Source organism: Trichogramma pretiosum, unplaced genomic scaffold (genome assembly GCF_000599845.2).
Source record: "Trichogramma pretiosum strain Unisexual culture from Peru unplaced genomic scaffold, Tpre_2.0 scaffold39, whole genome shotgun sequence".
Lineage (NCBI taxonomy): Eukaryota > Metazoa > Arthropoda > Insecta > Hymenoptera > Trichogrammatidae > Trichogramma > Trichogramma pretiosum.
The window spans coordinates 1,558,491-1,573,906 of NW_019640828.1; the positions used below are offsets into that span (position 1 = coordinate 1,558,491).

Below are 15,416 nucleotides of genomic sequence, written 5' to 3' on the forward strand. Positions count from 1 at the left end.
ATGAAACTATTATCTTTAAAAAAAAATTGCACAAAATCGACACGTTATACGTACTAAAATTATACTTATAGGTCTAAGTGTTAAATACACGCTAAGTTCGTACAATGTAAATATATATAATATACTTCATAGTTGTATGTATAAAATTTGAACGAATTTTACCATAAGGTAGTATAATGAGACGAATCGATCACCCAATGTTGATTACTTCGAATTTTTTTTCACCGACGTTAATAATCATAATATATTATTTATGTAATCATATCGTTACATCTACGTGATGAGGGGGAGTAGTAATAAACGAGAATTTATACAACAATTTCTTATGGAATGAAAAATCGATGATGTTACAAGTACTGCCTCTCTTCGCGACGTATACATACATACTTTAAAAAATTCGTGCGATTATCCTCGAGAAAAGCAATCGTCATCATCTATCCCTATTTTTTTTTTCTTTGCGTACGTGTGTGCGACGACAGAGTATTTTTTTTTTCATCATATAGATCAGTTACACGAGTGATTCTCGATTGTGCACCGTAGTATTCTTCAATATTTTTCCCTTTCGTTAATTATTATTTTTTTTTTCACGCGTCCTGATCGTCCTCGACGCCCTTGAGGCAGATCTTGAGCAGCTCGTCGCTGCGCTCGAGCGCGTCGAGCTCGGTGTCGGTCGTGTCGATGCTGCAGCTGCGGCTCACCGCGTCCTTGCTCTTGACGTCGCCGTGCTTGGCCCAGTGCTCGCGCAGGCTCTCCAGTCTCAACACCTGCAGCACATGTGAACACGAGTGTGCGTGTGGGCACAGAGGCAGAGGACGGCCACGTGTTGGTTTATTTTTTTTTTGTCTATTGTTTTTTTTTTTTTTTTTTTTTTATTGTGGGTTATAAGTAATAGTAACGGCACCTTACCTACACGCAGAGTGTGAATGGATAAAAGAGGCGAGCGTGAGTTTATTCATTATTTTTTCGAGAAAGAAAAAGTCGAGTTGCATAAACAAATCGGTTGTCAATCGTAGCGTTCGATCGTTTGCCAATTTAATTTTTGTGATTATCCAGGCTGAATACACTTTAATGAACGAGAAAAAAATACGGCAAACGATCGATCGCTAAGATTGATCATAATAAATAAAAATTCATCAGAAGCTTTTGCATTACACCTAAACTACCAAAATGTGAGAGAAAAAAATAATCATGCACTTATGAGAAATGAAGATGTTGCAAGCATTTTCTTTAACCAGGACGAGTAAAATAGTTCTACACAATTATAAAAAATTCAATTTCCAACGACAGTAATTACATGACTAGATACGAAGTAAATATATTGCGTTATATAAAAAACATATATACGTATATTTTATACATTCATGCTTAACATCTAATAAAATTAGAATAATAATTTGCACTATTATGTACAACATTTTTAACAAAACTCGAAATTCGACAGTTTCAACAAATTAAAAACGACTAAATACGATACTCGAATGCATAGTTACAGTCGAAAGGATTCAGAAATGAAACAAAAAATCTCTAACATTCGATATAATACCGTCCAATTCATTGAAAACTTACTCGAGCCATGTCAACACTTCTATGTCTGGACTGGTGATCGGTGTAGGACACTAATCCGACAAAACACATAGAAACAGTGGGTTAATTACGGAAAAATCGAAAAGCTGCATTTGAATTCGTCTTGTCAAAAATGAGAATTTGACTCCTTTCTTTTATATCTTTGACAAGACGAATGTATTTTTTAGTAGCCCAAAAGCCAGAGTTAGTTCGATGCCCAGCACCTTTGTGTGCAATTCAGTCAATGTTTTTCGAAAGCTTCAAATATTCAAGCGGGCAGATATGCTTTTTATAATAGCCTTTTTTTTTTAGCAAACACGGCGAAAAGTCATCACTCACGAATTGTCAAGTTTATTTTACAGTTCAATACTATTATTCAAAATTAATTAAATTCGACAACTAATATTTTTTTTTTTGGTTCTTCTAAAATTACAAAATAAGTCTCTGGCCAATAATTGCATTTGTTTACCTTACAAAAAGAATCGATCACTGTTTATCATACGTTCTTGTGAACTTCGGATTTCTTTTTTTATTTTCTCCGTGCGGCTCGACGCAATATCGCTTGGCAATAACTAAAAGCAAATTCTACACGTGTATTTTTTTCTCACCCGAACGTGTTTTTTTATGCACGTGCACGAATCCAATTCGTACGAACGATATGATAATTACGAGTCTGAAAATTGATAAAAAAATAGTATGAAGGTAATCAATGCTTTTTTTTTTGTACAAAAGAAAAAAGCTAACGATTATCGAGCCGATCTGTATACGATCTGTGTAAAAGAAACGAAAAAGAAGCCAAATGATACAATTGCGACTGTTATTATTTTTTCCTTCGTGAATGCTGGTGAACGCAAAATGAACCAAAAGCACGATATTGCAAGAGAGTGACTTGTATAAATTTGCCTATATGCACATAAGCGTAACAAGCTCGTTAAATATATCATAATGTTTTTTTCCGTCGAATTCGATAAGACTTGTATTGTTTTTAGTTCACATGTAATACCGATGACTGTTATATATGTATAAAATATATACAATTGTAGTACATAATTAGAGAACGTCTTTCAAAAGCTCGTGGTAAATTATTTTACAGTGCGATGATCAAGCGATCGCGTTAATCGCGTTAAGCTCGTTAAACTTAAAACTAAAGATATATCGTCGATTGTTAAAGAGAGAGAGACAGAATCCTATTCCCCGTGTGGTAGATGATAATAGTAATAAGGCCGCAGCAAACTCACTTCGGCTTTGAGCTCCGCCACCTTGTCCTGCAGCTCGCGCACCCGGTCGCTCTCGTCCATGTTGTTGCGCAGCTCGCCCTCGGCGTGCATCTCCTCGTTCTAAAAAAGATAAAGAGCACACGCTCGATTGATTTTCCGATTCCTCGTGACTCGACAGGAAGAAGAAAAAAAAAGAAGAAATTTTCGTTACCTTGAGCTCGAGCACCGATATCTGCTGCTTGAGCTCGGCGACCTGTTGCGCGTGCTCGGCGTCCCTGATCCTCGCCATCATCGTGTCGTCCTTCATCTTGCTCTCGAGGTCGCAGTACTTGTCCTGCTGCTCGCGCAGCCGCGTCTCGAGCTCCTTCTGTCGGGCCAGCGCCTGCTCCAGCTCGTCCCTAAGTACCTTGGCGTGCTCGTCCTGGCGGCGCAGCTGATTCGTCGACACCTGCACCTGCGTCTCCAGCTCCATGACCTTGAGCCTGAGCTCCTTGGCCTCCGTCAGGGCCTCCATCTCGTGGAAGCGCGTCGTCATCAGGTCCTCCTCGAGCTTCTGCACCTCCTGGCCACGACTCTCCCAGAACAGCAGCTTCTTGGGGGTCGAGTCGGCGGGCTGCGCGGCGTGCGCCGCCCTGTGCTCCTGCAGATGCTTCTGCCAGCTGGCGCTGAGCTCGCTCACGCGCTGGCGCACGTCCTTGAGCGACAGATTGGCCTCGGCCTCCCTAAGCTTCACCGCGATCAGCTCCTCCTGCAGATGGGCCACCGAGTTGTCGGGCGTGCACTCCCTCAGCTGCTTCTTGTCCTGCTCGAGCTCCCTGATGCGCTCGCGCAGATCGTAGATCTGCGCGTCGTTCTCGGCCTCGTGCAGTCGCACGCGCACGAGCTCGTCCTGCAGGCACTGTATCAGCTCCTCCTTCTGGTGGAGCAGCTCCTCCTTGCCGTGCAGCGTCTCGAGGTGCACGTGACGCAGCGCCGTGAGCTCGCGCTGCGCCACGAACGCTATCTCCTCCTCCTCGGCGCGCGACACCTGGCCGCGCACCAGTTTTTCCGCTGCGCGATAGAAGAGAAAAATCATTGTTCATCAACCAGTCGTTTATTTTTATTAATTTAAGAAATTATTCGGTAGTATGACGTTGTATCTTATCATTTACATGTGAATTGTCAATTCTTTCAGACTTCAGCTTAAATTTAGGTATGGCTATAAAGCTCCAATTAAAAAAAATTAAGTAAAAATTTTTCGCTAATTTTCTAAGAAATGTATACTCGGCATTTAGTAATTGCCATTTGATAAAAAATGGTCATGTATCAGGCATTTTTTATGCAAGTACCAATGAATTGATAATTTTTGTAATTGATAAGATACAGGATCTAACTAATAATTGATTCGTAAATTAATTGACATTCAAACGCATCAGTACATAATTTGGTTCATCTCATTTTCAATTTGAATCAAATTTAATATCCCCTAGTTTTTCTTGATGCTCCAGAGGTTGTAAAAGTAGCCCAGATTAGATTTCTTGAGTAAGTTATAGTTATTTCAGATTCTTTAGGCCCCAAATGGACCGCGGATAATCCCATTATGTTTTTCTCTTCAATCTACCTAGAGCCTGAAGAGTCCAGAAGAACTATAACTTGAGAAATCCATTCTATCTAAAGCATAAACAACTCATATAAACTGGAGACATGAAAATTAATTCTGTAAATCAAGTTTAACAGAAAAATCAAATTGATTCATTAATTAAAATATTCTTAATCCTCGTATTAAACTGAATTGCCATTCGTGGATATTTTTAATTCAATTTGTTACAATACTGCTTGATTGGATAAAGAGAAGAGAGAATCAGTAGTCTATACCTAGTTCGGCGGACTCGGCCTCGAGCAGCTCCGTACGCTGGCGCAGCATTCTGTTCTCCGTCCGCAATCTGCGCAGCTCCACCATCTCCTCCTGCTCTTTCATCTTCAGCACCGTGTAATCTTTCTCGAGCTTTTTCATTCGCTTCTGATTGATCTTCATGCTGTAGGCGATGCTCATCAGGCGATTCGGATCGGATTCCGCGCGGCCCGGCAGCTCCTTCTGGAAGAACTGCGCACAAACGAACGGTTAATTATAAAAACCTCTTGAACTCTACTATCTACCTCTCGCTCGAGTGGATGTAATAATAGTAGTTAGTCGAACACGAACCTTGAGCATGCCCTCCATGTCCAGACTAACGAGATCGTCTTTGCCGAGCTGCAGCATGGCCAGGGCCACCTTGAATATGATCTCCATGCCCTCGGAGAGGAACACGTCGAAGATGCGACAGGCCAGCGGCAGACTCAGCGCCGTCGTGAAGAGCGTGAGGAACCAGCTCGACGCGTACATCGACGTGTGGAAGCCCTGCACGGCGAAGTGGGCGAACAGCTCCGGGTGCGTGTCCGACACCAGATGCTCGAGCTGATACATGCACACGCCGAGCTCGGCCATGCTCGGCTTGAACATGTCACGGAGCCGGTAATCCTGCATGAGGGCCACGAGTACGGCGAACGCCTCCTCCTCGGGCATCTGCTGCATGAGCAGCAGGCCAACGATGAAGCCCGAGCCCTGGCAGTAGCCCACCTCGAGATCGTACAGGCTGTAGGCCTTCATGACGTTGAACAGGCTCTCCTGGCCGAGGCCGTCCTTCTCCTTGAAGAAGTCGTGCTCAGGGTAGGTGCGCGCGATGTCGCGTCTGATGATGCGCTCGAAGCACGAGGTGCGCTTCATGTAGTCGGCGAACTTGCGCTTGGCCTCGGACTCGTGCGCGCCGCACAGCAGCTGCCATACTATGCTCCTGTGTTGACGAAATTTTAATTAATTACGATTTGTTTATTTATCTTTTTTTAGAAGGCAATTAAAACGCGCACGGGCGAGTCACGAGCGATAAGTCGTATATACAATCATTGCCTAGATATATATACACACACGCATCGTTAAAAGCATTTTATCACATGAGTCACTCGCGTACATATGCGTCTCTCGTCAGCTGATTACATTAACGTCGCGCATATTGGAATTATATTTACCTGAAATGATGCGGTATGCCCTGCCTGATGAGATCCTTCACGAAGTCCTTCCTCTTCTTCCACTGATTGTCCCAGTCGGCGATGATCTTGCCCCACAGGGACCACGTGTTCTCCTCGCCGTCGCTGCCCCCACCGGCGGGCCCCGTCGTTGTGTTGTTGTTGTTGTTGCTGCTGCTGTTGACAGCATTATTGCCGTTCGACGTTGCTGCCGCCGCATTATTGTTGTTGGTCGTGGTGGTTACGCTGCAGCCCGAGGCCAGCGACACCTGCGACGTGTCCGAGCCCTTGCGGCTGTGATTGCTCTGCAGCGAGTTGAGCGACTTGGCGTCCGACTCGATCAGCCTGCGCGGGCGCGTCAAAATAAGTTTCATTCGGTTGTCGTCGTTATTATGATTATGAATGTTATGTGAATGTGTATGTATGTGTATGTATGTCGCGAAAACTAACTACTACCTCTGGATGGCTTTGAGACTCTGCCGCTTGAACGCCTCGTTCATTATTCTCGACTCTCGCCGCTGCCGCTGCAACTCCAGTAGGCTCCGAATCGATGAGAAAGAAACAGCAATAATAACACAGAGACATGTATGATGCTGCGAGGCTCGGTTGCGTGACGTGTGCAGCAGCAGCAGCAGCAGCAGCACCGAAACGATTCGCGCGCGCGACTCGATTTATGTATATATATAATATCGTCGGAGAGAGACGCGTCGCGATATACTGAAGTGCGGCCTGGCCTGGCGCGAGCATGAGGGGACTTGGTCGCTCGTGGAGTATAGCGAAAAAAATTCATATATTCAGCGATCGGCAGCGGTAGTAGTGGCACGAACACGTATCGCGACTCGCACACATATGCACAGCCTCGCGGAGCGGAGGCATGATATAGATTAATATACGCGCGCGCGCCTATGTACATTATTAAGGCAGGCCTTATCAGCAAGCCCAAAGCAAACGTTGTATTCTCGTGCTCGTGTGTATGTGATGTGTACATACAGGTAGGCGTTTTACCGTAGTGGTAGCGACGATATGCGAAGTCACCTGTTTCTGTATATATATGTATAAGGTATTATTGCAATATCTTACCGATTGGCCTCCTCGAGCTTGGCCAACAGTGCCAGCTCGTCGTTGGACACGTCTTTGGCTGCCGTCGGAGTCGCTATCGTAGTAGCTCCTGTGCTTGTTGTTGTTTTCTGTGCCGTGTCCAAGGAGGCGGACGACTCTTCCGAGGACGAGGTCGACGACAGCGAGCTCGACGCGCTGCTGTTGCCACTGCTGCTGGCGCTCTGCTGATCTTCGGTACCGTCGGCAGCCGCCCCGTTCACCCTCGGTATGCTCTCTTCGCAGACCGACGCGGATTTCAAGCATACGACGCTCATAATCGCGGCCTTTGATCCATAATATCACTGCTCCTTGTGATCATTCGCGTGCCCACACACCCTCCTGCAACGCCGCCGCCGCCCCCCGACGTTGACGTGTATAAAAAATACCTCAGCGTCTGGTTTTTTTTTCTGTCGTCGAGAGCTCTGAAACACGAAGGATGTTGTTTTGCATTAGAGCCGATCGATCGGGCTTGAAAGTATATTATATATAAAAATATGTAGTTATATACGTGTGTGTACAGAAAGAGAAACGATCGAGCAAAGTGTGCGGGTAAACAAAACATGCACGTTTATTATATACAACGATAAGAACCCGCGCTACTTTATAATGTATAACACATATCGTCACTATCGCGAGGTGACACCGAAAAAGAAAAGGAGTGAAATGAAATGAAATTAATGAATAATAAAATTTAAATCCTATACGGCACTTACACACAAACACACACACACACCCACCCACGCGAGACTCTATCAAAACGATACAACAACAATAATAGAACGAGAAATCCGCGACGATCGAGAGAGACAGAGAGACAGAAAAGAGTTATGTAGAGCGCCGCTGCGTGCTGTACAATTGACAAATCGTACGTACACGTTCTCTTTCATTTGTTTCTTTTTTTTTTTTTTTTTTTTTTTTTTTTTTTTTTTTTTATTTTGACGTGTGTGCATGACATAACGCACCGCGCTGCGCTGCCGCGAGAGCTGTCTAGCTTCGATTTGCCTATGGCACGCACACGCGTTCGATGCTCGCGTTTTTTTTTCTTTTTTTTTTTTTTAACGAACTACTTCTATATGTACATTGCGTGGGAGTGGTCGAGGTATATAGGTATAATGGCTAAGCGCGCGCATATATTTTATGAACGGAGACCAGAGAGAAAGGAAAAAAGGCACTCGAGGCTCCGTTTTTCGTTCTCCGATATAAAAAAATTCATCGTTATTATTCAAATCGACGCGAACCTACGCGAATTCGAGTAAGAAATTCAATCGTGATTTACGCCATTTACAATAATCATAACTGGTAATAATCGGAGATCCTTTCACTCTCGAGGCACGGAATATCGTAAATTGCGATATCGTAGCGCTACCGCTGCTGTTGCTGCAGCTTCGTGCTCCACGCGACGAGGAGTAATACACAGCATTTAAATGAGATTATGAGCTGCCGATGCATCTGTGGTGAATCATCATCATCACGCACACGCACGCACACACACACACATTTAAACCTGTTGCGCAAGAGGAACAAAAAAAAGAGAGAAAAATATAAATCGGAGCTTCGAAGATAGGTGTGTGTGTATTTGCTACTGTCATTTATCTGCTATTTAATAACGCATATGGATACCGGTCATTTTCGCGCGCGCAATTCCCGCGCGTGCAATAATAATACGCGGCGAATGTATAATGCTCCACTTTGCCGATTGTATAATAATAATATAATACGCACTCGCGCACGCGTGTCGCAATCGTTCGTGTAAAAACAATCAGAGTACCTATACGGAACTTCCGTTCGATGTATACAATACTAATAAACGCTCGACGAATCGCGTATTATCCAAAAAATTTCAATCGCGCGCGCGTCGATAGTGCGTATAATGTACAAAAAAATCAAAAGAAAAAAATCGTAGCCTCTTTATCGTCTCTCGCGGATCGTTACCCGCGCACTACTTCTCTCTTTTTTTTTTTATTTGTTTCGATACATATCTACCACTATATACAACACCGTCGGTGCGATACCGTGTTTCGTACATTACGTACATTACGTACATACACACATAGACAGGTATCAATGTATACTTATAGCACACTAACGTAACACACACACGTTTATCATCGATTATTTTTTTTCTTCTCTTTCCTTTCCCGAAACGATGTCAATGTCGGTGTCTTTGGCTTTATAGCGATCAGCGCACCGCACAGCCATCATATTACACCACGAACACGTACATAGAGGCAGACACGTTGCAGGCTTATAACATATATATAATATAATAACGGCGCGCACGGCACACATTTATCGGTCACTCGCGCGGCGTTAGACGAATGTGCGTGCGCGTGTATATATGGTACACGCCGAAGTTGAAAAGCATCGTTACAAATATATTACGAGAGCTTCAATTTGCCTTTTTAGACTCGCTCCGCGTGCGTCGTGTGTGCAAGGCATGGTACGTATGTACGAAGCTTCGGTGCACTTGTACTTGAGAGTACTTATATATACCATATAAACGACAAAACCGTTACACTTGCGATGCTCGCGTATATACACGCACGGATACTTTTTTTTTTTCTTCAAAGCGGAGTTCGAGATGACGACGATGATCGCGCGCACCGATGATTCATCCGAGACGAAGGAGAGAGATGAGCAAGTGTCTGTACATTTTGAATACGTATAAAAACCTGTTCTACGCAGAGGCTACTAGCTCGGGATCCTGCCTCTGTTGCTATATATCAACTTTTGCTTTTTGCGTTTCTTTCGTACAAAATATATACGATCGGCAAATATATCGATAATAATTGCCATTGTGTCGTCTACTATTTATTTTTCTTCATTTTTTTTACCTTCGCTCGCGCGCGTGTAAACAATTTTTTTTTCATTTTTTTTTCCAAGGCTCGACGCGAGTTTCTAAAAATATATATAACGATCGTTGTACATCATACACGTGCGGCTAATTCGAGCTCATTAGTATAGGCGAGCGCATCGGCGCATCGATGTCAAAAACGACAACAACGAGAAAACTGGACCATCGTAGAAAATAAAATCGTTAAAAGGATGTGTTAGAGGATCTCCTTTACCTTGGCCTGACTGCTTTAAATGTTGTTTTTTCATAATAATCGCGCGCCGCTCTCGAGACGCGCCGCGACGTAGATTCGCGGATGTGTGTCTGTGTGTGCGCGCGCGCCTGTGGGAAAACGGCGCGCGACGCACGGAAGCTTTCTCTCCCACGCCGCGTACAACGTGATACACATTTATTCGCGTTGCATGTGTGTGTGTGTGTGTGTGTGTGTGTGCTCTTATTGTTTCGATGCCATATCTACCTCGTTCCTTTTTTTTTGTGTGTGTGTACACCTCTCCCTCTTTTATTTACGAGCGAGGAGGCAATTATAGTACCTCGTTTGATCGCGGTGCGTATATATGTATACATTATAATATTATAATGGACGAAGGAAGCTCTCGCGAATCGATCGCAAAACGAGAGGCGTGTCGCGATAATGAAAAACAGGTGGAAATCAAATGGGATGAAACGAGCCCAAAACACACGAGAGTCATTTGGATGAGCAGACAAGCCAAGTTGGATGTGTGTAATATATACTGTGTACCTATACGTGATGGATAATATGTAGGTCTCTCGCGTAGTCTTACGGTTCATCATATGGGCAACGAAAAAAAAAAAAAGATTATTCCATATAAGTGTATCTTGTAACGGTTTCGCTAGGTATATTATATACACTTGACATCGACTTTTCGTCTTTCTCTGTCGTCTCGTACCGATATATATACTTCTTGTGAGGTGAAATTTTGAGCTAGGCGAGAAAAAATGGTACTTGATTTAGGAAACGAGAGATAAAGATCACTTGATCGTTCATTAATTTTCTTTCCTATGTAGTTTCGTTCTCTCATCCTCTCCTACATTCGTTTGAACCATCATTTAATTTCCTTCCCTGACTTTTCTTCTTCTGCAAAGTTTTGAACGGAAGGAGTATACAAATATGAAATATTTACCAGTAACTATATCGTGTTATATCGTACACGCCTTTGTACTGCGCGAGACCCGCGCGCGAAAATCGTGTCAAGCTAGTTCGGAGAGCTGCTCGCGAGCCAAACTTCATGAATTATTGATACGATACTTCAATGAATATACATGTATAGCGCGTCTATATAATAGGTATAGTAAAGAGAAAGAGTACAGGTTGTCGACGCAGCTTCTCTCGCGCATAGATATATACCGAAATTGAGCAATGCGCATACATGTAAATTTTAAAACTTCTCTCTTCCCTTTTTTCCCTCGTTGACGTTCGAGAATTTAGAACGATAGAAACGAAGAATTCCGGAAAACAATGATACTAATCGAGCCGTAAAAAAAAAACGTATCGAATAATTTTACATGTAAATGAATCTCCGCAGCGATAGCCGCGAGAACGTGAAATTTGCTACAACGTGCACGACGATAAAACGTAAAAAAGGTGTTATATGTGTGCCATCGACAACGATATATATATGTACGTGCAAAACTAATTGACGCTAGTTGGCTTGAATATGTATGACTGAGCATGTGGAGCGCTTATATTATACATATATAGGTATACACGCGGACTAATATCATGGCGCACGGCGAGCGGCAAAAATAAAAGGAAAGAGAGAAAAATCGAATTAGAGCCGCTGCCAGTTGGCAATTTTATAAACCTTTGCTTTTTTTTTTTAAGGAAAGTTTCGATGCGTACGAGATTTAACCGATGCATGTGACATTTTTGGTATAAGCTTCGGTCTCTAATTCGAGAAAAGAAATCGGGGAGAAGCGACCTGATATATTTAGAAAAGGATGCACTTGTACACATTCAGTGGAATGCGAGAAATCCGCGCGCCGAACCTTACGATACTACGAAACAACAACTACAACTACAACAACAATGAGCACCGCATAATATTAAAGTTTCGTCGCTGCTGCGCCGCGTTACGCAAGCATTAATACGGTAATAATATAATACGGTGTTCGATACTTGTATACGAATAAATAGCTATACGGACAATTTCGCAAAGTCTACCACCGCGACGTGCCGAATATATATATTCGAAAGACGAAAATTACGCTCGTGCGGCGTTACGCGATCAAAGGCGTATAACTAGCCGATCGTAACCGTAAGAACAACGACGTCCAACACAAGCAGCTTCATTCATTCGCGCGAAGTCGGTTCAGTTTTTTATTCTTCGACTGTTACTCCTTCCTTAATGCCAAATCACGTGCATCCGAGCGTACATCGCGTATATATTTATATACGCGAGAGGAGATAATAATCGTCGCGACCTTCGCGCCACACGGTAATTAGTCACTTACACAATCCATTATTACTATTTTTTTACTATTTTTTACGTCGCGCGACTCACCCGCGCGCGCACACCGGAGTTTACTATTTTACGAAAAAATATTCCAGAGTATTTTTTTTTTCGTAGGTGCAACGATGATAAACAACAACGCTGTATATGCAACGAACGCGCGCGAACCCGTTTGTTTTGCAAAAACAGTACGATTTCCCACGAGATACGGATATACTTGTGACGAGGAAAAAAAGGTATCGCGGAGCGTGTGTACGTTTTTTTTTTCATCGTTCTCTTCTTTTCCACCTTGCCCCGAGTTACTCGGTGTGTAACTCGCGGGTATGTAATATTTTCTTTTCCGTAAATAAAGTAAAATATGTGTATATGATATAAATTTTTTTATATCACATAAGAGTCAATGTACACCGCGCATTATTAAATACGTATATATGACATTCTTGTTGTTGAATATGCCAACGCTGCGGAAGGAAGTAATGCCGCACACAGCGAACGACGGCCGCAGTATAGTTCATTATTATATTTCAACGATTCGAGGAGGAAAGCTTCGAGGAATAAATGTCACAAGGATTCAATGATGCAGGATGAGTCAATTTTCCAATCGACCTGCTGTACTCGATCATCGTCATTTTCCTTTCTTTAAATTTGAAATTGAAAAAGAAGAAAAAACTACTTATCTTTGTAAAGAGAAATCTAATGCGTATTTTAGGAAGAGATGATAAGCAGTTGTAAAAATTAATACTTTCACTCGCTTGCAGAAATGTTACCTGTCGATTGAAAAAGTCGCAAAAAAAACTGGCCAACAATTTTCCTACCTTATAGGCAATTTTACTTTACCAATTTTTTTTTTGCCTCCCCCATTCAAATGTGGATACGAACAAAAAATGAATATACTTTCTACCGAAGCTCAAGACCGCCTGGCGATCAATCGGGGAGACAGAGAAAAAAGAAAAGTCACTATGGCTACGGTTTTCCAGCAGCAGCAGTAGAAACATAAGTAGATAAATCTATCGTTACTGCTCCAACCAGTTTTCTTACGCCTTTCAAATAGAGCTCCACATCCTAAGCACACACGGACACTTTCGTGTACGCATTAGCTCACGAGTTTCTTGACCAGTGACGAACCAGCGCGTTAATGAAAGTAAATTACCGTACGCTCGCACACACACACACACACACACACACAAACACGTGCCCCCAAACAATAACTGTCCAAAAAAAAAGAGAGAGAGACACAATTGCAACGCGTTATCTCGTAGGAGGCAGAGTTGTTTTATCAACCGACTTGACACGTCCACCCACATGATTCACCATGCGCACACTCGCACAAACAGACACAGTTTGTAATTCCTCTAAAAAGGTTTCTATCTTCTTCAATTACAAAAGATTGAGATAACGACATTTACCAGGCTTTAGTTAATGCGGCACGATTAATTTCCGCGATTAGTGCAGCAGTGGCGGAGGCACCACAGGCTGTATATATACTATATGTAATAAAAATATCGCTGCCACATGCGCGCGAATATTATATATATAAACTGCTGCTGCACTCGCGCGAGTGCATAGATAGGATACTGCTACACTATAAAAGCCTGAAAGAGTTAGCGAGGGAGAGAGAGAAAGAGAACGACATTTCACTCGCATAACGCGTAGCCAGCGCAGCGTAAAGCGCTGCACTTTTCTCTCGCTTGCATAGATGCACCATCGCTCGCTTGCACGCACACACACACACACACGTACGCAAACGCACACACAGACATAGAGAGAAAGAAACACGTTCTACATTCCCTTTTTCCTCCGTAATAATATCTCAAATGTAGTCCCGTATATAGGCAAAAAGGAGCGCTATAATCTAATGTTTTACGTTTAAACAACAACAGCAGAGCTGCAATTGCAGCTACATGACGTTTAACCTCCGTATAATGACGAGAAACGAAATTTCGTGTCCTCGAGCGCACCGGAGAACACAGCTACACGTATAATTTCGTTATTATATCGCTAAAATTTAATATACAGTATCAATATCGGCTATCCAGCTTGCGACATCGTGAGGTATATAATACACAGTGTGAGAATATGTGTGTGTATTATGTGCAACGGCGCGCAGCAGAGCAGCAGACGCCCACCGTCTGTGAGTATGTACATTATAACATTATATGTGCCTCCGAACTGTACACACATCGCTAATGAAAGAGAGCCCGAGTTATTAAATCTTATGTATACACGATACAGTAGCAGCAACGACGACACAGGCATCAAACTGCTCCACTGTCAGTCTGTCTTATATACTGTCTGCTGCTGTCTGTATACATTTCGAGAGACTGCATGCATGTATGTACTACTAATGTATATACATGCGAGAGTTGAGAGAGAGGCTTTTTGACGCGCGCCAAAAGTCGCGAACCGACACGATGATGAATAAAAGAGGGTCACTCACCTGCGGATGTTATTCAACCCTTTCTCTCTCTCTCTCTCGGATGCTGTGCACAGGCAGAGATAGAGAGAGACAGTCGCGCAGCGCGACTTTTTTTCGGTATACAACAAACGCACACGAAGCACACAACGCGAAACTGCAACGACGACGCACACGATCCTCTCTCGGTTTAATTAATTAACATTTATTCGTGCGTGACACACTTGTATACATAAAATAACAACAACAATAACAACACAAACACTTGAACGCACAAAAAAGAAGAGGCAGCAGCACCCACACGACACACGTTGGCCTCTCTCTCTCACTGCGATACGATGATAATAATCGCAGCTGCGACGAACTCGCGGCGACCGAAGAAAAACTGTGCGGGGCCTCTGTGTCTATATATGTATTGTATACTATAATACACCGACTGACTGTCAGAGACTCTCTCGACAATGTGCAGCGATGAAACTCGAGTCGTCGTCTTCTTCTTCGCGTTCCGACTCCGACTGCAGCCAACGACGGCGAGCGAGCGAATTCACCTTTACGTTATAAATGGGAGGGAATAGAGAGAGAGAGAGAGCGACGTCTCGGGCCGCGCGAGGCGAACCTTTCACTTTGCGCAGCTTAGATGGTATTGTTATTATTATTGTTATTATTGCTGTATGTCTTGTGCCGTGTACAGGTGAGCTCCCGGCGTTATCATTCGTGCAGGCGCCACCACCGCGCAGGAGCGATCGCCGTTAGTGACTCGT

At 43.3% G+C, this 15,416-nt stretch overlaps 1 protein-coding gene across 9 annotated transcripts; it reads right to left on the reverse strand.

The window, feature by feature from the left end:
- Positions 1-483: 483 nt before the first annotated feature.
- LOC106659592 (ecotropic viral integration site 5 ortholog) lies at positions 484-15,188 on the reverse strand. Of its 9 annotated transcripts, none has more exons than XM_023463311.1 (9): positions 14,680-15,188; positions 6,900-7,339; positions 5,823-6,164; positions 4,963-5,590; positions 4,635-4,863; positions 2,992-3,830; positions 2,802-2,900; positions 1,567-1,616; positions 672-764 (listed from the first exon to the last, which is right to left on the reverse strand). In XM_023463311.1, exons 2-9 carry the CDS (start codon positions 7,190-7,192, stop codon positions 758-760), a joined length of 2,487 nt encoding a protein of 828 aa, XP_023319079.1. In that variant the 5' UTR covers positions 7,193-7,339; positions 14,680-15,188; the 3' UTR covers positions 672-757. The 9 variants fall into 9 exon arrangements, 7 of the variants coding, with proteins under 7 accessions (XP_023319078.1, XP_014237679.1, XP_023319077.1 ...); XR_002763669.1 differs by lacking the exon at positions 1,567-1,616 and adding an exon at positions 2,033-2,236 and having other exon boundaries at positions 681-764; XM_023463312.1 differs by lacking the exon at positions 672-764 and adding an exon at positions 867-906.
- Between the last annotated feature and the right edge of the window lie 228 nt (positions 15,189-15,416).